Below are 25,181 nucleotides of genomic sequence, written 5' to 3'. Positions count from 1 at the left end.
TAAAAAAAAAATTGTTGAAACAGCACTTTAAAAGTATTTGAATAATATGTTTGGATGTTATTATTATAATATTTTTTCTTGAATAATTTGTTATATAGATGATTTTTTATTTAATTCCATATTTATTCGAATAATCCATAGGTCTGCTTGCTCTTTAGTATTTAATGTGAATAATAGAGTAGCCCCCCCTAACATGTTCAATGGATTTCTGCTTATGGAGATTGGGGAATGGGAATAGTATATATGTTACAGCAAATGGCGTGCCCAGGGCCCAAACACCTATAGTATTAAAAAATAAAATCGGGGGGCGCGTACGGAGTAGTGGATACCTTCGCTGACATGGCACTGTCGTAAGCTAAAACCAGGCAATTTAACGGTAAATGAACTCTTGATATGATTTTTTTTAGAAAAGTAAGGCATTCGGGCATTGGGAAGTATTATCAACAAATGCACTCAACCAAATAAGCGCAGTGGCTTAAATAATGTTACCGGCTATGACCTCACATTCATCATTGATTTGAAAACTGACTTAGTTCAAGTCAACTAGTAGCCGAGTGAAAACTTCCGTCATGGGGCAGTAGTTAGGCTTAAATAGCAATGCCATCCTCATTTGGCGTGGCGGTGCCTCTCAGGAAGTAACTCCTCTGATGGATAATAAAGTGGCCTTCCTCATTTCTGGTTTAAGAGAGTTGTACCCCATGTCCGCGTAGAAACTTCTACCTACTGTCAGTGAGACCATAGCCGCAGTTAGGGAGAGGGATTTAAGTGTGCTTAGTGCCCTTTGCTTTCAAAATATCAAAAGGCTTAACAATTGTATCGGCGTAAAAAGAATTAAGGGTAGGTACTTTTGTAGGACTAATTCTATCTAATACTCAAGCTACCAAAGTAATACCAAAATATCTAATAAACTAAAAAGTTAAACTTTTCCAATAAATCATCTATTATCTAATATCTATTAAATTTGATAATTCAGAATAAACTCAATTTTCAGTTCATTGACGATTACCCTTTACACCTCAATTAATCTTTGAACGATTTAGAAAATTCTTATTACGCCATTCCTACCCATAGCCCATAGAGCATCTACCAATTAAATAATTAAACTCGATCTATAGTGTAACATTTAGATTTAGCAAAAAAATTTAAATGCCTAGAATTATGCTACGTCGATAATTTGCTGTCGAGTCTAAACATTTTATGTATGTTTTTGCTGTCAAATAGAAATTCTGTGCTTTTGCAAACTTGATTGATAATACCTATTGTTTTCTTAGAAATATCTTAATTCTAATTAGTAAATGTTTAATTGAAATTATAGTAAAAAGTATATGATTTACAAAGGGTATAGGTACTCTTTTTAGATAGGTATTAGATCAATAAATACGAGTACACTGTACAAATTCCGGGAATCCGAAGATCAGGTAAGGCCCAAGGGGCCTACAATAATTTATTTAACTTCATGCTATCAATGATCAGCTGTTGTTTATCAGATGTTTAAGTTTCTACAATCAAACAACAGCTATATAGGTATTTATGAACGAGTGGACTGTGGATTTTAATCCTTTAAAGCGGGAATACTCAGCGGTAATAACAAAATAGCAAATAAATTATAACGCGCAGTTGCTACTTGCGCATTAGTCGTGAGTTGACGTTAGTGCAGTTGTTTATTCTTTTTCATCGCAGTTTAGTCATTATTAAATTCTATAAGAATTAGTAATCCGACAGAAAATACAAACTAATCAACAAAATGAAGTTGCTATTCATAGGCTTATGCCTATGTATTACATTTCCTCCACGAAATGTTATGGCTAAGGTAAATAAACAGTAAACATTTTTTTATTTATTACTAATTTTTAATTATTCTTAGGTTTAGTTGCTATTTGAATTGTTTGTTTTGGGTATTGAATTTATTTATTTAGCGTATGGCAATTAAATTGAATAGACAATTCATTGGTATGCTATAAATACTTGACAATACAATATAAGTGTTATTAAACATGCATTTATATTATTTTTGAATTAATTGATCTCTTTAGTTTTGTATGTTTCTTTTTATTTTTTAATTACGTAATTTAAATACTGCCCACCTTTGAACTTACCTTAATTACATTTGATATTTGTGTGCGATTATAATTTTAACTAGGTACGTAATTTTATAAACCACAACATTATATATTTTTATTTTGCTATGAGTGATATATTGCTGAAATATAATTTATGATGATTTGGTTGAATATTTTTTATATAGTTTTTTATTTTATGTTAGCTTGTAAATAAAAGATAACTTGTACTACCTATATAATAATTAACTATGTTGTGTTTAAATTTATTATCTTGGATTTTAACTCTTAATTATAAACAGATAAGTATGACTGTAATAACTATTACAAAGATAATAAATGCAATAAATAAGGTGCAAAGTAAATACATGACGTATGTGTAAGCGAAATGTATAGTAATAAAATCCCCATGACAAAAATGTTCCTGTTAAAAAAATATGAATGTTATTCAAACAATGGTGTTGTTGTTTACCTGACACTTAACATTTTTTTTGTTTAACAGCCATCAATAACATGATTAACAGTTATTTTTTTTTACTTAAATCTTAATTAATATAAAGTATTAAGGTAATACTTGTTACTTTATATTAATTAAGACAAATAAAATATTTAAGTAGATTAAATAATTATGGAAAATAAAGTATTTAAAACAACCATTATAAAACCATTTATTATGGGTTTGTAGCATATATCACTGTATTATTTGTAATAATTTTAATTTGAAAATCGAAATAACAGTATATTATAACAACACGGACAAGATGAGAAAAAACATACTAAAGTATAAAAACACAGTTAAATTATACTACATTGTAAAGCCAGTCTATAGATCATCAACAAGCTTAAGCTTGTTGGACAAAATCAAGTGCCAACTTAATCTAATTTGTACTTGCGTGTCGAGCATCATTAAAGTCGTCAAGTATATAGTTAATAAAAGCAATCAAGCACGAAGTAGGGGATTGCTGTGCTTCAAAATCTATTTTGTTGTTCTATAATTTTGCATTGGAAATACATGTTTAGATAACCAGTTCTACCCTGCCAAAAACCCAAATCTTTCAGCATATAATTAACATGTATGTTATTCTTTGATTTTTTTATTACGATTAATGATACTTAATCATTTTTCAGTGGTCGATATAACTAGTTGAATCCAATTTTAGCAAAAGTGATATTTTAACTGTTTAGCGTTCATAAAAAAAGTCTGACTTAATTAAACAGTTAACCCATCGTTGGTAAACGTGTAAGCGCTCACATAGATAGCGTTTTGAACGCCAGTCGTATAATTGTTTGTTAATTAGCTTGATTCTATTATTACCTCCAAATAATAAGTTTACGAATAATTATAAAAAAAAAGTAGCCGCTAACTTTATTTTCTCGAGAGTTATCAGTGAACAAAGTTGACTGTAGGTACCGATAAAGTGAGCGCTTACAGTTTATCAACTGCATTTTACATTATATTATTGTGTATCCTGTAGGAACATGACGACCTCCTCTGAAAGTGACTCAGCACAATTTTTTAAAATAATTTATAATCATTAAATTTACGTTTTAGGAATTTTTTACATTTTTTAAATTTATTTCATTAATTTTTATTATTTTGTACTATACAATTAAAAAAAAAAAAAAAATTGTAGTTTTTTTATTTTTATTTATTTTTTAATAATAGTAATTACAAAAAATGTATTACCAATTGGTAGTGAGTAAAAATATACATATTTCTTTGTATGATTCAGTGTTCTTAGTTTATCGAGCAATTAATAATAATGGAAAAAGTAGCATGGTGCTCACAGTTTAGCAATTGTGTTCTACAATATAGGTTTACCAACGACGGGTTAAAATTCAATTATGACTTAAATTATACTTATCTGGTTATGACCTACTACCAAAGAGTCAATGCTTTAAATACTATTTCTAATTAATTTTTTAGAAAATTGATTTTATTTTGTATGTTGTTTACTGTTTCGAAATATTTTAATTAGTTTGTTTATTTTATTTTTACAGCCATCATTACCTGGAGGTTATAACATATTGGATGTTAATAGCACAAATATTGATAGGCTGGCAAATATGGCGTTAGATTCTATTACGCAACAGACTATGTCAAAACGATCTTTGGGTCTGGTAAAAGTGGTTTCTGCAGAATCTCAAGTAATTTTATTTTAATTTTTTGAAAATTGTTAATCATTTACTTATTAATTTTTTTTGTTAATATTTCACAGGTTGTTGCAGGAGTTAATTATAAACTTGGTCTACAAGTTTGTGAAAAAGATTCGGCTAATGGTAATCAATTAGATCGTCAGGTATGAATCAACAAAGTACCTAAATAATACAAACTACATTGGCATACTATGAATTTGTTTAGTTTAACATAGCCCAAACATTGTTTAAATCAATTGAATTATTTAAAAGCATACTTAAGTTATAGTTGATTAGTTCATTTATATAATTACGATGTTTATATTTCTAGAATTGTCGTTTGTGTCGTGTAACTATTTGGGAACAGCCATGGTTGAATAAAACAAATGTGACTAAAGTAGCTTGTTCTAAACCTGATGCGCTTGACCTATTATCATCAAGTTCCATTAAAAAAAGAGTATGCATTTTAGTTATTATGTGATATTTTTTTTGGAAGTTTTTTAATTTAAATGTTTGTTAGGATATACATGATAGCGAAAATACACCAGTTGGCGAGAGAACAAGTGTAGATCCGTATGACATGAAAGTTCAAGAAATGGCGTCGTATGCATTATCTTCAGTTGATGAACAAGTAGAATCTGGAAATTCACATTTACTATCGAAAATTTTGTCTGCAACAAAGCAAGTTAGTATTATGCGACTTTTTTTTTATTTACTTGTAAAAAAAAAAAAAAATAATTACAATTATGATCGTTATATGGATATTTAACAGATAGTTTCTGGAATCATGTATAATATAAAAATGGAAGTATGTGAAAATAGCTCTAGTTTACAGGTAATTTTATTCTTCTATGATAATAATAATATACATTATACATAGTATAATTAAATATTTCTATGTATTACTATATAAATTTATTTCTATTATAGAAATGTAGAATTTGCAGTGTTAACGTATGGGAACAACCGTGGCTAGAGAGGAAAACCACTACAAGGGTGATTTGCAACAAACCTTATGAAACTTATGTAAGTGATTCTCTTTGAAAAAATACACGTGTCTAATTTTGAATGAAGGTTTTAAAAACGAGTAACATCAATTACATGAGTGTTACTGATTTTTTTTACATTCAAATTTAAAATTTAGTTATAAATATTAAATGATGCAAAAATGTTTTTTATTTATTTTATAATGCTGAGCCAAGTTATTATTAATTCCAGTTAAATTTATAACTTTTGTGGTTTTGACTTTTAAGACCTACTGTTCAACAATCTGTTACCTGATTTATATACTTTGTTGTTACTATTTGAGAACCGATGTAAGCTATGCATGCTTATAGTTGGCCTAAACTCTCATAGTCAATTTTTAGTGTTGAAATCTCCCAGTAATATTATAACCTATCCAGTATTTCATATAGAATGGTTTATAAAAGCAAATAAAACTCTTCCTTTTCCTTATTTATTTCTCTTCCATTGAGATAGAATTAATACTGTCAATCTAGTTAATCAAACTCTTCGTTCCAAGGCAATATATTAGATTACTGAACTTAGTTTTATTAAAAGGGGGTTGTCAAACCACTGCTCAACGACTGCCACCTGTTTAAGGTAAGCTCAGAGCTTGGGGGGGGGGGGCTCTAGGGTTTGCCAAACCCGTAATGCTACTTGACAGTTTATCTCCCCCTGAGAGGCCCAAACTAAAATTATAACTATTATATTTAAATGAATGTGATAAATTAGCTTTTAACTATGCCATATGAGTTATTAAAATTAAAAATTACAAATAAATAATTATATACCACCCTAAAAGTTAGATATAGTTAATTTCTTTTAATGTACAACAATTTTTTTAAATAATATTTAGTAATTTGTTTTTAATACTATATTTTAGAACAAAACTTCCTCCAAGAAAAACCATGTTGATGACAGATTGGAACTGAAGGCTAGTTTTGAAAATTTTGTGAAAACTCACAATAAGGCATATTTGTCAGCTGAAGAGAAAGATAAGCGGTACCGAATATTTGCAGCTAATATGAAGATTGTAAAATTATTACAAGATAACGAACAAGGAACAGCCACCTATGGAGCAACACAATTCGCAGACTTAACAAGCAAGTTTTAAATTATTTTTACTATCTTTTTTTTTGAAAAAACAAAAAGTAAATTTTAATATATAACACCGTTGCATGTTTGTTCATCAATGTATATCATAGTCTCCGCTACCTCCTTTTAGGATAAGGTAACTTAACATATTGACTATTTTGAGATGTGCTTTGTAGTCTCACCAAAGAGGGTGATGACAGGTTCTTTTCATTCTATGATTTTCTCACCTGAGTGTTAGCCAGTAGCAGTGAACGTTACAAGTATTGGCTGCTGTTTTATTCACTCAGCTGCTATCACTCTCTTTGCTAATGACTATAAATCATTCAAATTTCATATATTTATTTTGTTTATTATTGTATAATTAAGAAGTAAACGTTCTTATATTTTAACTAAAAAAATTATTATGCAGGTTGAAATTAAAACTTCAAAAGTTATAATAAAAACTGGATTAAAAAAAGGTTATATTTTCGTTATATACAAATAAATAAAATAATTTTCTAAAATAACTTGTTTAATGTTTTGAGAGAAAATATTAGGCAATCATTTTTACAAGTTCTGTTTAGTTAGTAATGTTTGTTTGAAGATTAATTTGATAATGTGTTTTGAATTTCAGAAAATGAATTTAGGAAGAAATACTTAGGATTTAATTCTTCTCAAACAACAAAAAAAGTTCTTCCAATAGCCGAAATTCCAGTTTTAGATAATCTCCCTGCTGAATTTGATTGGAGAGATCATAATGCTGTAACCCCAGTAAAAAATCAGGTATTTAAAAAGCATGATTTAAAAATAAATGTTTTATATACGATCAGTAATTATTAATTATTATAATATTATGATTATAGTTATTTACTTATTTTAGTTTTATGATCATTATATCTTTGTTGTTTGCCTTTTTTTTTAAAAGTTATTTTACATAGAAAAATTTTTTTTTCTTATCTTCTATTTCTTTATTTTAATTTTAGGGAACTTGTGGATCTTGTTGGGCATTTTCAGCAGTTGCAAATATTGAAGGGCAATATGCATTAAAATCTGGAAAACTTCTGTCGCTTTCTGAACAAGGTAATTTTATAATTAATTAATGTATTAGTTAATCATACTTAATTATCTATTTATTATGATCATAAATAAATTTAAAAAAATTGTCTATTCCTGTTTTACAGAATTAGTAGATTGTGATAAAATGGATGATGGATGTGGGGGAGGTTTGATGACTCAAGCTTTTGAAGCTGTTGAAGAACTAGGAGGGCTAGAAACAGAATCTGATTATCCGTACGAAGGGCATGGTGATCGTAATGGTTGCAAGTTGGTAAAAAGTGAACTAAAAGTCACAATTGACAAAGTTGTAAATGTAACTACTGACGAAACGGCAATGGCAAAATTCTTAGTTAAACATGGACCACTTTCTATTGCTGTAAACGCAAACGCTATGCAGGTAATTTATTTAGCCTAAGTATTTTTATAATTATGTGCTGTAAAAAAAAAAAAAAATGTATACATAAATTATTTATCAGTACTATAAGAAATAATATAATAAAATTTTTTTTTTTAAATTTAATCATCTTTGCTTACAGTTTTATATGGGAGGAGTTTCACATCCGATACATGCCTTATGTAGTGCAGGCGGGTTAGATCATGGAGTGGCTATTGTTGGTTATGGAATACATAGTAAGATTTAATAGTATTTCAAATTCTATTTATGTATAATAAATATGCTATTGATTTTTAAATTATTTGTATGACATATTTCTAAAGCCGGGTTCACACTGCCGCGCACAACGTTAGCGAACATGTTTGCTACTTTATGGAAAACATCAAACACCAATAAAATGTTTGTTGAGAAACCCGTGTAAATGACAAAAGTTTGCAAATGTTTTGCGCGGCAGTGTGGACCCGGCTAACTAGATAAAAACAGATCTATTGTTCTACATTGTAATTTTATTTATACTTTTGCATTTCAATTTTAGGAACGAAATATACACATAAAAATCTTCCATATTGGTTGATAAAAAATAGTTGGGGCCCTGGATGGGGCGAAAAGGTGAGCTAAAACATATTTATTAAAATTTATGCTTTATATTTTTCAGAATACCCTTATTTAAATGCAACATTACCGTATTGGACCATTAAAAACAGTTGGGGCAATGAATGGGGCGTTCAGGTAAAGGTTTTATCCCCAAATGTGATTGTCCTGATTTGAACTCTATACATATACAAATTAGTGAAAACAAAAAGATGTTCAATGTTTTATTTTCACAATGACAATATGTGTCAATACTTGAGTCATATTTTTATGTTTATGACCAATATCAGATTAGTTTTTGCATTTTATTTAAAATTCAAATAATAAATAATTAATTTCCATGATTATATCATAGTAATTGAAGTAAAACTATTTGAAATGATAATTTTTAATTAATTATATTATTAATTAATTGTGCATCTTAATAATAATCTGTTAGACAAAGAAACTGAAAATACATGGTTGCATTTAAGTGAACATTTTTGTGGATAGGGATTTTATTTAATATTAAATTTTCCATAAACGACTCTTTACTTGAATTTTATTAATAGGCGTAACAAACATCCGCAATATATAGGGCACAACATAAATATTGTTATAATAAATGTAATAACATAAATAATTATTATTCATTTTTGTTTTAGGGCTACTATTTGCTTTATAGAGGCGACGGATCATGCGGTGTTAACAAAATGGTTTCTTCTGCTATTATTGAATGATGTAATGTGTTAGATGAAAAAAACAATAGGATCAAAAAAATACATTCTTGTTAATTTTAAATTCTCATTTTTACTTCAAACATGAATATATGTTTAGCTCGTTTCGTCAAAGAAACATTGAATCTCTATTATTGTATTATTATGTGAGTGAGTTTTATCTATAATATGACACTACTTAATCAAATTTACTTAAATCTAAAATTGCCTAAGTATATCTTTTTTTGTGTATTAGTAATTTTACTTTGATCTAAGTGAACATTCAAACAAATAATTTGTACTACTTGTTATTAGACATTGTACTATTTGATTATATTATACAACATTATATTAGAACAAATATCGAGTTGATTTGTATGTATGTTTTACTAAATAAATCACCTAATACAAGAAACAGATACATAATGAAAAATGTAAGTCATATTTATTATCTATACTGATTAGTGATTCCATGGTTGAGTAATAACTATCAGTTTGTACATTTAAAGTTTGGTTAGAAATTTTAAATTAGTATTAGTGAGAAATTACTAATATTAACTCTTCACATCAATTTTTTTCTCTTCAAATAATTATGAGTGATAATTTTTACTGTAAAGAAGTTTTATTGTAAGTATTGTACTTAGTTAGCTTATGTGTAAATAATTAGAAATAAAAACTATTTGTTTATTCATTGTCTTAACTATCTTATTGATAGCATGAAAAATATAATTAATTTCAGTCATTTTAATAATTGGAAAAGAAGCAACAAAATATAATTCCTGGAATCATTTTATATACGATTTGTACATACAAAATGTCTTGTCTAAAATTAATTTTCTTAAAATTCAACAATTTATGGTTCGGCCTTACAATAGTTACATTTAATGAATCAAGACAATAAAAATGGAAAACTGACGAAATGTTATTTTGTAATAGTTGGGTATAATTTAAGCCTTAACTACGGACATTTTACATTTTGGTGGAATGATTTATTTCATTTATAAATACAATTTGAATATTATGACATGTGTATATATTTTTATACATACAATGTCAACAATATAAATCTAATAATAATAGTAATAAGTATAGTTTTTTTTTTACAATCAACAGATCACAGCATATAAGACAGCCTCGAAGACATTAACCCTGATTCATTCTCTTAGGTTTTATGCTTTATACAGACATATTTAACGTAAGAATAAAATTGTCAAGAATTGAGAAGTTCATTTAAAGCATCTGTATCATCTTCTATTTCAATATCTTCGAGCGATACATCATCGCGTCCACCGTTACCTATAGTCACAATAGTTTTAATAATACATTGATCAACACATAATAAACTAAAATAACTCACTTTTCATAACTGGAATTATACCAGATATTATATATTGTCGCATGTCTTGTTGGAATACTTGATTGAAAATTTCTTGTCTTTCTTTAAGTTTTATGTTGATCTTTTGTTCCAAATCGTCCACCTTTAACTTGTGCTCCGATTCCAACTCATCTGAAATGTACCATTTCGTTATTTTTATCAAACTTTAAAATTATTTGTTGCAAAAAATGGTGTTTACAGCTTGTTAGTTCTAGTTCTTTTAGCTTCTTTCCTCTGTATACAGCCAATCGAAATCGTTCGTTTAACATCTGCTCTTGTAACTCCTGTTCTTCAACAACATCCTCAAGCTTTAATAATTGATGTTCCACATTATCTATTAGTGTTTTAATGCAATCTATACGTTTCAACAAATTGTAAACAACAATTTTTTATAAACCCAACTTTTTTTTATTCTAGTATTTATTTTCCAACACCACTCTAGAAAAGCAGTGCTTGTGCGAGGTTAGGGCAGATAACGTCAGCTTTGCAATGCTGCAGGAATCAAACCAGGTACCTCTAACGCACCAAGTTTGACGACTTATAACACTGCACCACAAACGTCAATATAAATATGAAATAGATTGTAAAACAATTGTTCAAATTACCCATATCTTTAATGGCATTTTCAATATTGTTAACTAATGAAGGTATAGAGTTCATGCAAGTAGTTAATACGTCCATTTGTTTCCATTGTTTATTGATTTGGTGATGAAGTACGTTTATCATTTCATTAACTTCCTATAAGTAATTATTATAAGTATTTTTTAAAGAGTTATGTCATCAGTAAATTAATGGAATCAAACCTCGGCTTTATGGGCATTATCTTCAGCTAACAAATGCAATTGATTCCATTCCGTTTGATATTTGTGTAATAAATCTGCACCTGCGTCGAAATTAACTGGATATTGATCATTTTGCGAAGACACAACATTTGTTTCATTGACTGACAAGCCCCTAAGGCTACAATGAAAAAAAAACAACCAATACTTATTAATAAATCTAATGTAAGTTATATTTTTGTCATACAATTTTATACTAGAAAATATAATTTTTTTTTCTTTTAATGTTAAAATACATCAAATGAAAAAGTGATGACTTGTATATTGTATAAACATATCTATAGAGTAAACAAAGAACTGCAAAAAAAAGTTTTTGTCAAAGTATATGTCAGTTAATACTAGAGTACTGAGTTCGACCCTTTAAATTATTGTGCCCCACAGTTTAGAACAGAATCTACCAAATAAGTATGTTCTGTAAAAAACTATTGAAACAATGATTGTAGAAATAACTAATTACGAAGAGAAGGGATTGCAATTAAAGCAATATTGGGATTGCAAAGCTATTGGCTACAGTATATGCTTGGTATAAAGGAAACAACAGCTCTTGTTATTTATAAATAGCTTCAACCATTTAGTAGTGAGTATTTTTTAAAAATTAATATATTTAAAATTAAATTTATTATAAATTTGATTGCTAGCATACATACATTTCCTATACTAATTTTATTCTATGAGGCATAAGTAAGTGGTATGATAAGTGTAAAATTGATTTACAATTTTTAAGTAACTAATGGGGAAATTATTAAATACAAACTACAAGATCAATAAAATAAAATATATTATGCAATAAGTTGGGTCTCTTTGACTTTTGTTCTATGAAATTGTCCCATGTTGCCACACTTATAACATTATAAATAGGATAAATTGATAATTAGAAATAAGTTATAATAATAAATAAAATCAATATTTTTAATGTATTTTAATAAAAATGTTTTTATAAGATAGGTAGGTTTTTTTTTTTTATCTACCTACATTCTTTAAAAAAATATTATATCATTTCTAAATCCACCCATAATATGAATTTATACCTATGAACATTAATTATGGTCTGTATAGGTTATCTAAATGTAAGAACTACATAAGCATCTATTATTATATAGATTAAAGGAATGACCTTGAGTAGAGTATTATCGAAGGTGACTAATAAAAAAATCTAAACGTTTCTGATTAAGTAATAGAAACCGTTTCAGTTTCGTTTTATAACTGTTACCTATTTGTAGTAGTAATAAGAAGATTTACCTTGCAGACAGTCCTTCCTGAACTACACTTTGAAGTTTATCTCTGAGAGTACCAAACATTGTAAACTTTCAATTAAAATGTAGGTACTTACTAAATATTAAAAAAAAATAAACATATTAATTACAATCAATGAAATAAATTATTATGAGCAATTAGATGATTAAAACACAATTCAATTTAAAGTAAAAAATCGTGTGCTTTTCAATAATAATTATTTATTGTACGCAGTACTGCAGTTAACTAATCAAAATATGAAAATATTTAGACGATAAGCTATCGTCACTTATCAAGGTTGATAACCGCATACCATTTTTCAGGCATGAACAATCCTGATAAATGATTATTGTGATAAGACCGTACATTTTTTAAACGTACAAAAAACCGTATGGTAAACGTCGATCTTTTTGTTTATATTGTTAATTTTTATACATTGTTAAAACAATAGACAATAGAATAGTAAATAGTTTTTCACTGAAAATTCTAGAAGCAAAAAGCACCAGGGTTTGTTTGATAACTTTAATGTAAATAATACTTCACGTATAATGACTCATAATCGTTGTATTAGATCATCGGCTATCTATTTATTGTTAATGTTTTATTTTAATTTTTTATGTGTGTTATTTGAGTTATTGTTTGTTTCAGTACCTAATTTAATATATTAATGCGGTATGGAATCAAATGGTGTACATATTGAGAATCCAGTTGTGGTTGGAAGTACTAACTCAAATGGGATTGACGAATCTTCCTATTCGGAGAGTAGTATTAATCTTGCTCACGAACCCTTGCAACCAAAAAATATTAGATGGTTTTACAAGAATGATTCTAATTCCAAAAGATGGACTAAGTTTGATGGGTCTGACTCGTTGGGCATAGAAAATAGATACCGAGCCAACTTTTGTAACGATGAACCTAAAGTGCAATTTTTCATTAATAAATTCACAGTCGTGGTTAGGGGTGGTCTTTATGAAGCAGATTTACGTACGATGAAATGTACTTCAATTTTTTGGCCAGGTATGTAAGTTAATGTTCTATATTATTTCTTTAGAAAAATATATGCCGGGGAAATAACAACAAAATTGTTAAATTATTACAAAAGCATTGGTTTAGCTTTTACGATAAGTTATTAATTATCAATTTAAGTATTGTTTTATGTACTTGTTTATAAAAAAAGAGCTGAAAAAATTATTTTGAATTTCAAAAGTTCTGGCATCGGTATTTTTTTTTCCGTATTGCTTTGTGATAATTTTAAATTTCAAAGTCTTTCTCATGATTTTAATTGGTTTATTTGTATACAATATGTAATTTCAAACAGGAGAAGAGACGGAAATTTTGAGAGGTACATGGTTTTATGATGACTATCAGCCTCATGAACATGGTAATGAAATAGAACATATGCATTTAAGATTATTCAACGATAAAGTTATAAATTTAAATTCCGATGATACAAAAATATCAGGTAACTTTTTTTCAAATTGTATTTTTTTGTTAGTACATTAAACAAATTAAGAATATAACGATGTCTATACTCTATTCAGAATAAGAACAGGCTTCGGCGGCCGACTTGTGCGCGTGGCTTCACTATGAGCAACGGACCTCGAACATTGCCGCCGGTGAGGCTACAGATGAAATGTAAAATGGGCGGTGTCTGACCGCCGTCTGATGAAAACTGGTCGGCCGCCGAAGCCTGTTCTTATTCTGAATAGAGTATACTCCGGTCTAAATGTTGAACATATTTTAACATGAAACATGCTTTAGCTTTGCCTCCCCCCACCCCGAAAACAACACTGCATTGCAATACAAAGTAGCCCAATAATTAAGTAACAAGATTATTGTTTATTTGGCCAGAACATATAATTTAGATTATATTATCATCATAAATTGCAAAGAGATCATAGATAAGAAATAATCACTATTCAAGGGCCAGCACATGTTCCATGTTAGACTTTAAGTAGACTGTAATATTTTTCGTTTGATTCTCTATTTATAACTCCAATTTGTGGTACCTAGTGTTTATATCCCTTAGATCCCTCCATTCAATTCTCTACTTTCGAATTTTAATTGTTAGATTATTTTTAAGTAATTCCATGTGAAATTTGTTAATTTGTAAATACTAAATCTAAATTTATAGTTGTACTTTCATAGTTACAAGGGCACTTATATATCAAAATAAATAATTTTTTATAAATATTAATTTTTGTAGTTATCCATACTGAAGAGTTTAGTGATTCAAATGTAGTGTGGTATTCATCAGACGAAGTGTATTCATTTAGCAAGAAAACTCGGACGAAAATCATGAGAAGCGTTACTCAAAAATTAGGATCATATTTCCAAAGATGTAAGTAATTTTTTTTCTAAATTAAATGCTACGAAAACAATATTTGTATTGGTCTTCTAAATATTAAATAGTAACTTGTGATTTCATTTAAATGGATTATTAAGTGAATTTAATTTTTGTGTAGTTCTTTCAAATTTTTTTAAGATTTTCCGCCTTTTTTCAATACTAGCCTTAAAACTAAGAAACTATTTTATTTGATGAGATGCAGAAGAAGTTCAAATTCACTTTTAGATTTTTGAACGCTTCACAAGATTGATCAATACGTTTGTAATCCTTTTAAATTATTCGAATATAAAAATGCAAATCTAGTTTCTATTTCTAATTTTTAAATTGTCATCATTTAAATTTCATCTGTAAGTTACGTGTTTAATCTGACTTTCTCTTATACTAACCTACTAAAATCTTATGTTGAACTCCACTTATGTTCTTACCTAGTTTTCTTATTTTTAGTTGTTTCTACCAAATTTCTACTCTTAATATGAAGTCCAACCATTGTACTATAGTAAATGGTTTGCCATTTCCTGTATTTCCTGTACTTATGGTTATTTAAAATGTTTTATGATTTGAAAATAAAATTGGTGGTTCATATTTTAGTTTTATTGTTCTTAGCTTAATTTTAATTTTTTTGTTATTTTAGCTGCGGGTGCCAAATTACACAGATCGTACAAGACAGAAGCTACTGACGATGATAAACTAAATGACATAACTCATCTTATATTTATGGTACACGGCATTGGTCATAAAATGGATAATATGAAAATTATAAAAAACACATCACAGTAAATATACAATACATTTGTAGCGCTAAGTATAAGAACAGTTGTCCTACTACGTTAAGTGCAGCAATCATTTTGGCCTGTTTACCAATTAATCCGTGATATTATTTTATATTTTTAACCTACTTCAATATTATTTCTAGGACATCAAACAAACTTACATAACTTTGTATGTAGAAGTAGAGAGGTTAAAATATCACTCTAATGCAAAGATTATATAATGACCCTTGTGGCAGTAAACGTGTTGTTAAGATTAATGTATTATATAAGTATTCTTTATTTTTAGCAATTTTGCTGGGAACTTGAGAAAAAAAAATTTAATTTTAAAATGAATACTATTTTTTTAATGTAATATGTGTAGCTTAATCCACCGTAACACCATGTCTATTGAAAAATTTACTCGCAAGTGGCAAGGGTTATCGATTTTCCGTGAATCAATTTTATATTATTATATTATGTTAAGTTACAGTTGTAATAAATGTGTAAACAATTAGTCCTATTGCTCCAGTTTGTTTAGGCCATATGACAGGAACATATTGAAGTGTTTGGCGCATTTATACAGTTCTTCTTAGAATTTTATCAAAAGTTGTGCAATAGATTAAACGATCAACTGCGATACTGTTCATAGGATAAATAATACCTATTTAATTTTTGAAATTCCATTTTTCCTTACGCAAATTTTTAATGTCTTTTTTTTTTGTGATATAGATTTAGAGAATGTGTCAAATGGATAAAGCAAAAATATTTTCAAGGTTCCCAACAAAGAGCAGAATTTTTTCCTGTCGACTGGAGATCGACATGTAATTTTGATGGAGGTAACAAAAAAATAAATATTTTAAATAGGGAAGTTGCAAGAAAAAAATACATCTTTATCGACAGACAATAAACAATAAAAAAATATCTATACAAACCGCATTAAAATCTACGAATTTTTAAACGAATTGGTATTTTTTTAATATAATAAAAAGTTATGTCACTTCAAAAAAAGTTTTGTAAAGCTACTCGCTATTTACTTCTAACCGAATAGCTGTTTTAGAAAGAAGGCTAAAAATATATAGCAAAATGATCAAGGCGATACAATAGTTCAGAAAGAAACCAATATTTTGTAACGCTTTTTTTTTTTACCCAAGAACTGTTTTTAACAAATACATATTACATTTTATGTCTCTTTTATACAATTATTTTGATTTCTGTAGGTCTAGTTGAAAAGATAACCCCTTTAAATCTAAAGAACATCCGTCAGTTACTTAACTCTTCAGCAATGGATATTATGTATTACACGTCGCCAGTATATGGACAGGAAATACAAAACAGTTTGGCTCAAGAATTGAATAGATTACATTCAAAATTCATGGAACGACATCCACAACACGATATCAAAGTTTCAATTATGGCGCATTCTTTAGGCAGTGTCATTACGTACGATATCATAACTGGATGGGAACCATTTGTATGTGTTTTTTTTCCTTTAATACTTGACAGTTTGTACTAAATTTTGATTTATTATCTTATTAGACTCTAAAAAGGAATTACCATAGTCCGAAAATCCATTTAAACTTTGAAGTGAGTTATCTTCATAGTGTTTGTGGAACACTAATCTGTATTTTTTTAACAAAAAATAACTTAACTTTATTATTTTTGTTTTAGCTCGAGAACTTTTTCTGTCTGGGATCGCCACTGTCTGTATTTTTAGCATTACGGAAAACTAAAGATTTTCATGATAATGAAAACATCTTTCCTCAATGGTTAGCCAAGCATGTATACAATATTTATCATCCAACGGATCCAGTTGCATACAGGTAAAAAGTATATTACTTAACAAATATTAATACAACAAATTCATATGTTGTTCCGTATTTAGGTTTGAACCATTGGTGGTAAAAGATTATTGTCGTATAAAACCAGTTGTCATTCAAGCCTACGGTGCTAAAACGGATTACACTAAATCGACTATAGAAGCAATAAGTGATAGCAACGATCCAGTTATCGATGATACTAATGGTACCGAGACAAAAACACCAGATGGAAGGATAGGCGGTGAAGCGTTTAAGAAATTTGGTATGTGGTTCAAGTCAGGAAGTAATGAGAGTAAACCAAATTTCAACGAGTCAGACAACGGAACTCCGATGTCTTCAAAAGGCTCCTCTCCCATAGAACGTATGTATTTTTTTCCATATTAAAATTTCACATATCAATAAATATGGTCACTAATAATAAAAACACAAAATATAGCGCTGAATCCTAGATTGGATTACGTTTTGAGGGACAGCATTGGAGGCTCGGCGAGTAATTACCTCTCGATGTTATATACACATACATCGTACTGGTCAAACTATGATGTAGCCTATTTTGTATATACACGGTTGTTTCCAGAATCTGAAAAGATAGTTGATGCTCAATCAGAATCACTCAGCATGTCCATAAATTTTGACAATCTACCAGAACCCGAACCAGGTAACACAATGCTATTAACTAAAATCTCTAACAACTCTTTGTCTTACTGAATAAAGCTCAGAAGTAAATATCCATGGGTTACAATGTACAATTTTATTATTAACATTGTATTTTTTATTTCTCAATGGTTTGTCTTGTCCTTCAAAATTGTGTCTAAAGATTTTTGAAAAAGTTAAATGTGTATAGAGCTACACCATCTGTATTAGATTTTCATCAATTTTGTGACCTTAAGTCAGAAATTTTGTTTAAAAAAGTAAAACTAGAAAAATATTCCACTCCTTCTCGGGTAAAGGGTTAATAACATTTTCTTTTGGGTTTTCACTGTATACCTGTAGTGCTATATCTAAAAAATATCTCACACAAGATTGGAATTAAATGTACTATTTTTCAAACCGTTTTATCGCATCAGACTTCTAAGTAGAAAAACTTTTAATGGGAGCATATACACTTTTAAAAACATTTTTAGCCCAATAAAGTTCTTTTTGAGTACATTTCTTGATCAATAAACATACGAATAAATCGGTCGAGCAGTTAAGAGATACCGCGATCCAGAAACAAGTTAAAAATATAACATTTTAAAAGCAACATATCCTCTAGCATGTGTCAAAGCTCAAAAAATTTTTTTATTCATATAATATAATATTCTATATTATAGAAACTAGTATTTTATTTATAATGAAAATGTATTTAAATTAAATATTTGAAACTAATTATATATTTTTTTTATAAATATTAAATAAACAGCCCATTTAATTTTTGTTGAGTTAGAAATAATGTTATTTGGAGTAAAATAATAATATTTTGTCTTGAATTTAAAGTTTGCCTAGTACTTATTATACCTATACATCTACAGGTGCAAAGAAATAGTTTATTTAACAATTATTTAAATTTGTTGAAGGCGAAGATGCACTAAACATCACACACTTGAGTTGATAACATTATGTCAAGTACAAACAAGGCTAAAATAGTATCATTAATTTTATAAAAATTGTTATGTAAAAATGTATAAATATTTTTATCTTTTTATATGTTTACCAAAATAATTTAATAGCACCAAATAAACAATAATTTCAGTTAGTTGTATAATAATTATTGTTAAAATAAATCTTTAACAGGGTAAATATTTTAAAAGCATGTCCTTACAGTTACTAGCGATTTTAAGTGTTATTGTTTTTTTTTTTTTTAATGTTAAATTGTTTGAAGTTTATAATAAAGTTTCTACTATTTTTTTCATATTGATTAATTTTAAAATTTGTTCGTTCAGAACGACAACTCAATCTGTTGTGATAATAAATATTAGAAGAAAAAAAAATTATATTTAACTTAGGTCAACAATAGTTGTGTGAATTTATAGGTTGTCTTTAATAATTTTAAGTATGCTATTATAATATTATGTTTGTATAATTTTATATTAATATATACCAATAATAATATATTGTTATTAAACTAGTAGTTTGTATATTTTCTACTGTTTAATTTGTTTGCGATAAAGTAGTTGTTGCCTATTTTATAATAATGTATTCGACTAATACGGGACCATTATTTGTGTTATTAATTTGTAATTGTACGAGTCATTTACAACAAAATAGATTACAGTGTTCATATTATGTGCATTACCTATATTCATATTTTCACTAACAGCTGTGAACTAGAACTAGACAGTTAATAGTGAGTGTAAATGACTAATGTGTAACTCATCTATTATAAGTTAATTTTATTATTGTTCTCTAGATTTTTCGACTGGATTTTTTTTATAACCACATTATGTTATGTTTGACTTATGTATAAGTTCTGTGATGTAAGTACTCTATAAAGTTTATTTATAATACTATAAGTACTCTATAACACTTAATATTTTAAAGTGTTTATTTTAATATTTTTATAAGAAATGTATACAATTATAAACATTAATAACATGTACATGAAAATTTACTAATTTGGTGTTTTTTTGTGCATGGTGATTGAAATGAGCTGAATTTTAAAATCTTTAAATGAAATGGGTTGAATGTATAAAAATTATATAGCTGCATTACACTTGCTATAATAAAACATTCAATAATATTATTTAAAATTGAAAACAAACCCGTAATTGAGAATAACTACAAATTAAAGCTAAAATCCATAAAAACATAATTATACATCTGAATTATAATAAAAAAGTAGTTGATTTATAAAAATCATAATATGTTAATATATTAATACATGATATAAAAAAAATGTATTAAGTCTACTTGATTATAAATTTATAAATGACGTAAGAGCATAATATTGGAATGTGTTAGTAAATAACAACGTATATTGTACATACCTAAACTATCTTTAAGCAATACAGTTAACAGTTAGTATTATAATATTATTCAATAATGGCAGACAAATATTTAATCAATTTTACAATTGCTAGTCTAATATTTCATACAAACTGGCATACGACATAATTGTTTATAAATATTTTAGCGAATGGGGTATCAAAAAAAAAATAAAAATAATTTAATAAATTGGTAGCAAAAAAAAAAAAAGCACCAATATTTAGTTTTACAGTAGTCCAAAATATAAACATCAAAAACAAAAATTAATTACAATTTGATGGCTCCACCATTAGCTATTTTTCAAGAATTGAAAAATATTGTTTTACTTCAACAGTGAAACAATTATTTATAAAAATTATACATTAACAGCTACGATTGTGTAAAAATAAAATTAATTTAAAAATCAACATATTTAGGTGTTTAAGTTCCTGTAGCATCCTTTCTTTTTACGAATCAAATCGCCCCAAAGTAGGTGACTGTTACACGTCGGACATTCGCCATCTATAGGTATCACGTGTTCCGAGTCACATAGAAACCGTTTGGCAAGACACACAGTGTGTGTAATCATTTGACAATTTGGATTTATACAGCATAATAGGTTTTCGATTGAACAGTTTTTTGCGCATAACACGCATGTGAGATCTTCATTGTCATCGAGTTCGGTGATGTCATTCTGAGTAGTTACTTTTTTACACACTACGGGACCGTAACACATGGACATGTGCATAGGTGGAAGTTTGCTAATCTGTAGTTAAAGAAAAACACAAAATCAGGTGAGTCAATATTTTTACGATGTTTTGACTAAAATTGTATTACACTAAATTCCCGTTTATATGCCACGTTCAGCCATCGCACGTTCAACGCTAATCGATTCCACGGACCGACGTGCAACATTTCAGACAGCACGCGAATACAATAATCATAATCTTTTTCGGGTTTTTTCTTCGGCCCGACGTGCCTTAACCTTCTGGACGTTTTAGGATTTTGCCAAGCCCATTCAAACTGAAACATTTTAGCTAATATTAGGAGAAATAAACATATCAAATTTAAAATACTAGTCATCATACTCTCAAAGCCGTTATGTCGTTTGGAAAACCGTGGACTATCAATACCATTTCCCTGTAAGCATTAACCGGTAATGAATAGAAGGATAAGTACACCATTATGCAGCAAAATACGATAAATGATTGAAATCATTATATGTGTCTATATTATTCGGAAAAGACATTACCATGGTCCACGAAGACTCGTTTTTCGGGCACCTCCACTTTTCACACCTTTGTTGTGTTGTTTGATGCGTCGGTTGGGATCAACGGTGAAGCCAATGTAAGTTTTACCTTTGTGTTTTTCGTTAAGACAATACAGTAAGTACACCCCATAAAAATCTTCTATTTCTTCGGCCATTACATTCAAAAAGTAGGATTACCGATCCATATTAAACCGAAAGTAATCTAATGTTTTTTTTTGTAGAAATCCATTTATTTTATTAAAAAACGTGTGAAAATAAAAAATATAATGATTTTAATTTTCAAAAATATTTACTATCAATTCCGTTATGCAAGACTCATTTCATATTTTGATAACATATCTACACCACCAGCTGTTGCCATGGCACACCAGCTGATCATGTATTATCACAGATTAGATAAAGTTGTATCTAATTTGTGATAAGTGATAACATGTTCCATTATAAACGGATCGTTTCCGCCTAAAGCTGAATGATTCAGCTTTTAATTAATTTTTAATAATTGTATTCTCCATCTATACTCCTTGCTAAATTTGATTTAAAAAAAGATTTAGAAATATCGCTTTTTACTATATTACCTATTTAGATGCCTGATGCGCATAGAGGAAATCTTAAAAATCATAATAAATTATTCAAAATCTAAGCGTCTAAAACTCCCATATTATAATCTTACCTAATTAATATTACTATAAATATATTATTATATACTATAGCGAATAATATTGATACATATTTATATTTTTCTGTGTGTATAAAATAACCTATCCGAAATAATACTATCCATATCGGTAATAGTTGATTGCATAACGTGTTCTGTCTGCCGTATTGTGTAGGTTAGGCGACAATTTTAAATTGTTTTTTTAAATACGCTTAATTAATTATCTCTAAGTTGTCACGTTTGTCCGGTAAAATTATCACTTGAACGGCAGAGGCAATATTCTATTTTTATGTACCTACCTATAATCAATATTGTATAATACCTACCATTAACGTTCGCCCACAGCCACTGTCCAATCAGCTAATACAGCACCACATAACCGTTTTGTTTCTTATACTGATTTTTCGAAAGCATTGTGCAAGAATAATAAATACGTATGAATAATAAATATTTGTACTTCCTCTGTTTGGTACAAACTACAAACACTGAATATTTTGAACCCGGCTTACAAACGATGACCGAATTCGAAATCGTTTTCATAATACCTCATAAAAGGCGCGTGCAAATTGAAAATAAAAACAAAAAATATTTCCTACGCCTCGAGTCAAAAAAAAAAACCATTGCTAGGTACACCCGAACTTTGACACTCGACTGTCGGTTATATATTTTTTTAAATTTGCCATTCGGTTGTCTTCGGATGACGCGGAAACGGATTACAAACGAAAATCCATATGGAAACGGATATAAAAATAAAACACGTTTAATAATGTATTATAATATTGGTATACAGACTATCTGGAGGCGCCGCGTTCGTGTTGCCCCCGGCGGCTACTTTCTCCGGGTGTCGTTTTTTTTTTTATCATCATCATCATCCGATCGTGTAGCGCATCTATTTTGTCTGTTTTTTTTATAATTCCTATGCACCGTGAAAGCACCGTGACCCCGACCGTCGCATACACCGGGATCGCCATCCTTGGGATTATGTAAATACACCTACAATATAATATATCCATCCGAAATACTCATCTAGCGCGTTACACATAGTTCTGTGGTTTTTTGTTGTTGTTGGAATAAACGTTTACATAAAGAAGGAAAACTGCTGCGCTCAAACACACATTCCAACGTACTTCTTGTAGGTCTAGCCAAAAGCTATACAAAGTATATATCACTGTAGACGTGGGCAATAATTGTCGACGCAAAGAGTTGATCGCCTTTTATCACACCATTGACTGCAGCCACTCTATATATTATGCATCGATACAATGCATTGGCTCTGTAAAATGCACCGCAAAACCTTTGTAGTGTTCGATTACTGTCGATCGCCCTTTGTGAAAAACCCGCCTTTTGTAGTACATAGCTGTTACCAGTTACATAGTATAAAATATATAAACGCAATTGTTCGCAGTTTCACATGGTGAAGAAACACCGTTAACGGTAAATTGCTCGTTTTGATTAAACCTGCTCCAAAAGGATTTGGCCACGTTTGAACTTTACAAAACTCGGACGGTCATATACTTGGTACCTACTAAGTGATCGTGCACTTAAAAAAAAAAAATTGGAAACTGGAAAAAGAAGTGATATATTCTTAAACAATATAATTCAAACGACTGCATTGGCGTGACTAGAAGGGAATGTTAGGGAAGTTCAAAATCCTTCTAAACTTGTTCAGGATCTAAAAAATCTGTATGTTTTTTTTAGTATAAAGTTATAAGGATTCATAGATATTAAGACATGACAAAAATGTTGTCCGCTCTGATTTGTCTCTCCGATGGAAATGTGCAATAACCAGATTGGATGTCCGGAAAAGAAGACAACAAATTAGGTGTGCGAATTAAATTTGGTTTTTAATGGCAAGAAGAAGAAGATTATTATGATGTGACTCATGTGGCGAGTAATGTACGTTATTATTATGTTATTGCGTCGAGGGAAAATATTCGGTTTTGTCTGGGTTTTAACGTGGAATTCATCACGAAGAGAAAAGTATACGCGATCCATACAAACGGTTTAATCAGTCCATCACTCGTCGTGTTTGGGTCGTGACCACGTTTTCACTTTTCGCAAAAAAAAAAAAAAACAAAAAAAATACATAATAATAAAAAAGTACAGCGCACGCAAGTCCGTCGTCGTCGATTTGACCTCCACGGCCGTAGGTTAGACTCGAGCTATTAGCATTTCTCGCGAGAAAACGTACTTATACTTAGCGACATCACAGTGTGTGCGAAGGCGCCTAACGTAATAATCGAGTGATAGACATTCGACAACGGTAATACCAGACAACGGACAAGAGTGTTTTCTACAACTTTCATCGACCAAAAGGGTTGTTGGGCCTCGCCATTGTCAAAGTTAAATTGTGTTTTATTTGCGTTATCCCATAAGTGGTTGACATGTTTTTTTTAATGGTTCAACTGGTTTAATCTGTTTTTTTAGCGTACCGACCACAACGAGTTTCCGACCTACGACAACACACGGTGACACTTTTGCATAAAAAAAAAAATATATATATGTTTATGTATAGCAAACTGGAAACCGGATTACCGGCTTATATATTCAAGGTTACGGTGCAATCTTATGCAACGAACGTGTGTCATGCAAACCACTATACGCAGTTTCCGTTAAAGTATTTTTTAATGACGGTCAAATACCGTAACGGTCGCATGTCGTCACAGAAACCGGTATGACAATATTATTATGATTTAAGCGTGTGTCAAAAATACACCGTGGTGTTAAAAAAAAATTATAATTCATATACCGCGAGTCGTATTTGAATGATTATTTAAACACTAATCCGATTAACTTGGGTACGATTGATTACCGTAAAGGGATTAGGCATGTCTTCTTAAGTGCGTTTACTTACCGCGGAATCGCCCACGACAAGACGTGATATTGGTAAGAAGATTATACCTTATTATGTAGTACATTACGATTTATAATATAGAGTTGTCAAAATA

The 25,181-nt window shown here is 29.1% G+C and overlaps 4 protein-coding genes across 9 annotated transcripts; 2 read left to right on the top strand and 2 right to left on the bottom strand.

Moving 5' to 3' along the window:
* The first annotated feature begins 1,556 nt into the window (after window positions 1–1,556).
* LOC126833688 (cathepsin L) lies at window positions 1,557–9,366 on the top strand. Of its 2 annotated transcripts, none has more exons than XM_050565163.1 (14): window positions 1,557–1,810; window positions 4,059–4,205; window positions 4,277–4,357; window positions 4,525–4,650; window positions 4,714–4,878; window positions 4,966–5,028; window positions 5,124–5,219; window positions 6,079–6,298; window positions 6,904–7,052; window positions 7,253–7,349; window positions 7,451–7,722; window positions 7,862–7,955; window positions 8,375–8,448; window positions 8,955–9,366. In XM_050565163.1, exons 1-14 carry the CDS (start codon window positions 1,745–1,747, stop codon window positions 9,027–9,029), a joined length of 1,725 nt encoding a protein of 574 aa, XP_050421120.1. In that variant the 5' UTR covers window positions 1,557–1,744; the 3' UTR covers window positions 9,030–9,366. The 2 variants fall into 2 exon arrangements, with proteins under 2 accessions (XP_050421120.1, XP_050421119.1); XM_050565162.1 differs by lacking the exon at window positions 8,375–8,448 and adding an exon at window positions 8,255–8,328.
* Window positions 9,367–9,673: 307 nt separating this feature from the next.
* On the bottom strand, window positions 9,674–12,686 carry LOC126833696 (dysbindin protein homolog). Its single transcript, XM_050565178.1, has 6 exons — window positions 12,459–12,686; window positions 11,184–11,340; window positions 10,986–11,118; window positions 10,580–10,735; window positions 10,363–10,512; window positions 9,674–10,301 (listed from the first exon to the last, which is right to left on the bottom strand). The coding sequence occupies exons 1-6, from the start codon at window positions 12,515–12,517 to the stop codon at window positions 10,216–10,218; spliced, it is 741 nt and encodes a 246-aa protein (XP_050421135.1). The 5' UTR covers window positions 12,518–12,686; the 3' UTR covers window positions 9,674–10,215.
* LOC126833684 (phospholipase DDHD1-like) lies at window positions 12,423–19,181 on the top strand. 5 transcript variants are annotated; one of them, XM_050565155.1, is made up of 12 exons: window positions 12,423–12,537; window positions 13,101–13,469; window positions 13,771–13,914; window positions 14,659–14,793; window positions 15,431–15,572; window positions 16,278–16,384; window positions 16,766–17,019; window positions 17,085–17,132; window positions 17,217–17,368; window positions 17,431–17,726; window positions 17,802–18,023; window positions 18,922–19,181. In XM_050565155.1, the coding sequence occupies exons 2-12, from the start codon at window positions 13,127–13,129 to the stop codon at window positions 18,954–18,956; spliced, it is 1,878 nt and encodes a 625-aa protein (XP_050421112.1). In that variant the 5' UTR covers window positions 12,423–12,537; window positions 13,101–13,126; the 3' UTR covers window positions 18,957–19,181. The 5 variants fall into 5 exon arrangements, with proteins under 5 accessions (XP_050421112.1, XP_050421109.1, XP_050421113.1 ...); XM_050565152.1 differs by lacking the exon at window positions 12,423–12,537 and adding an exon at window positions 12,824–12,959; XM_050565156.1 differs by lacking the exon at window positions 12,423–12,537 and adding an exon at window positions 12,824–12,959 and having other exon boundaries at window positions 18,877–19,181.
* A 1,072-nt stretch (window positions 19,182–20,253) lies between these two features.
* On the bottom strand, window positions 20,254–21,898 carry LOC126833676 (structure-specific endonuclease subunit slx1). The gene is made up of 4 exons (XM_050565136.1): window positions 21,561–21,898; window positions 21,397–21,448; window positions 21,146–21,331; window positions 20,254–21,074 (listed from the first exon to the last, which is right to left on the bottom strand). The coding sequence occupies exons 1-4, from the start codon at window positions 21,731–21,733 to the stop codon at window positions 20,742–20,744; spliced, it is 744 nt and encodes a 247-aa protein (XP_050421093.1). The 5' UTR covers window positions 21,734–21,898; the 3' UTR covers window positions 20,254–20,741.
* Window positions 21,899–25,181: the final 3,283 nt, after the last annotated feature.

This window comes from Adelges cooleyi, unplaced genomic scaffold (assembly GCF_023614345.1).
Source record: "Adelges cooleyi isolate 19-005CV unplaced genomic scaffold, UGA_ACOO_1.1 ACOO_flye_CR_arks_rails_tigmint_CR_PRNA_2, whole genome shotgun sequence".
In the NCBI taxonomy this organism is placed as follows: Eukaryota; Metazoa; Arthropoda; class Insecta; order Hemiptera; family Adelgidae; genus Adelges; species Adelges cooleyi.
This window is presented reverse-complemented; position numbering and strand designations above follow the sequence as displayed.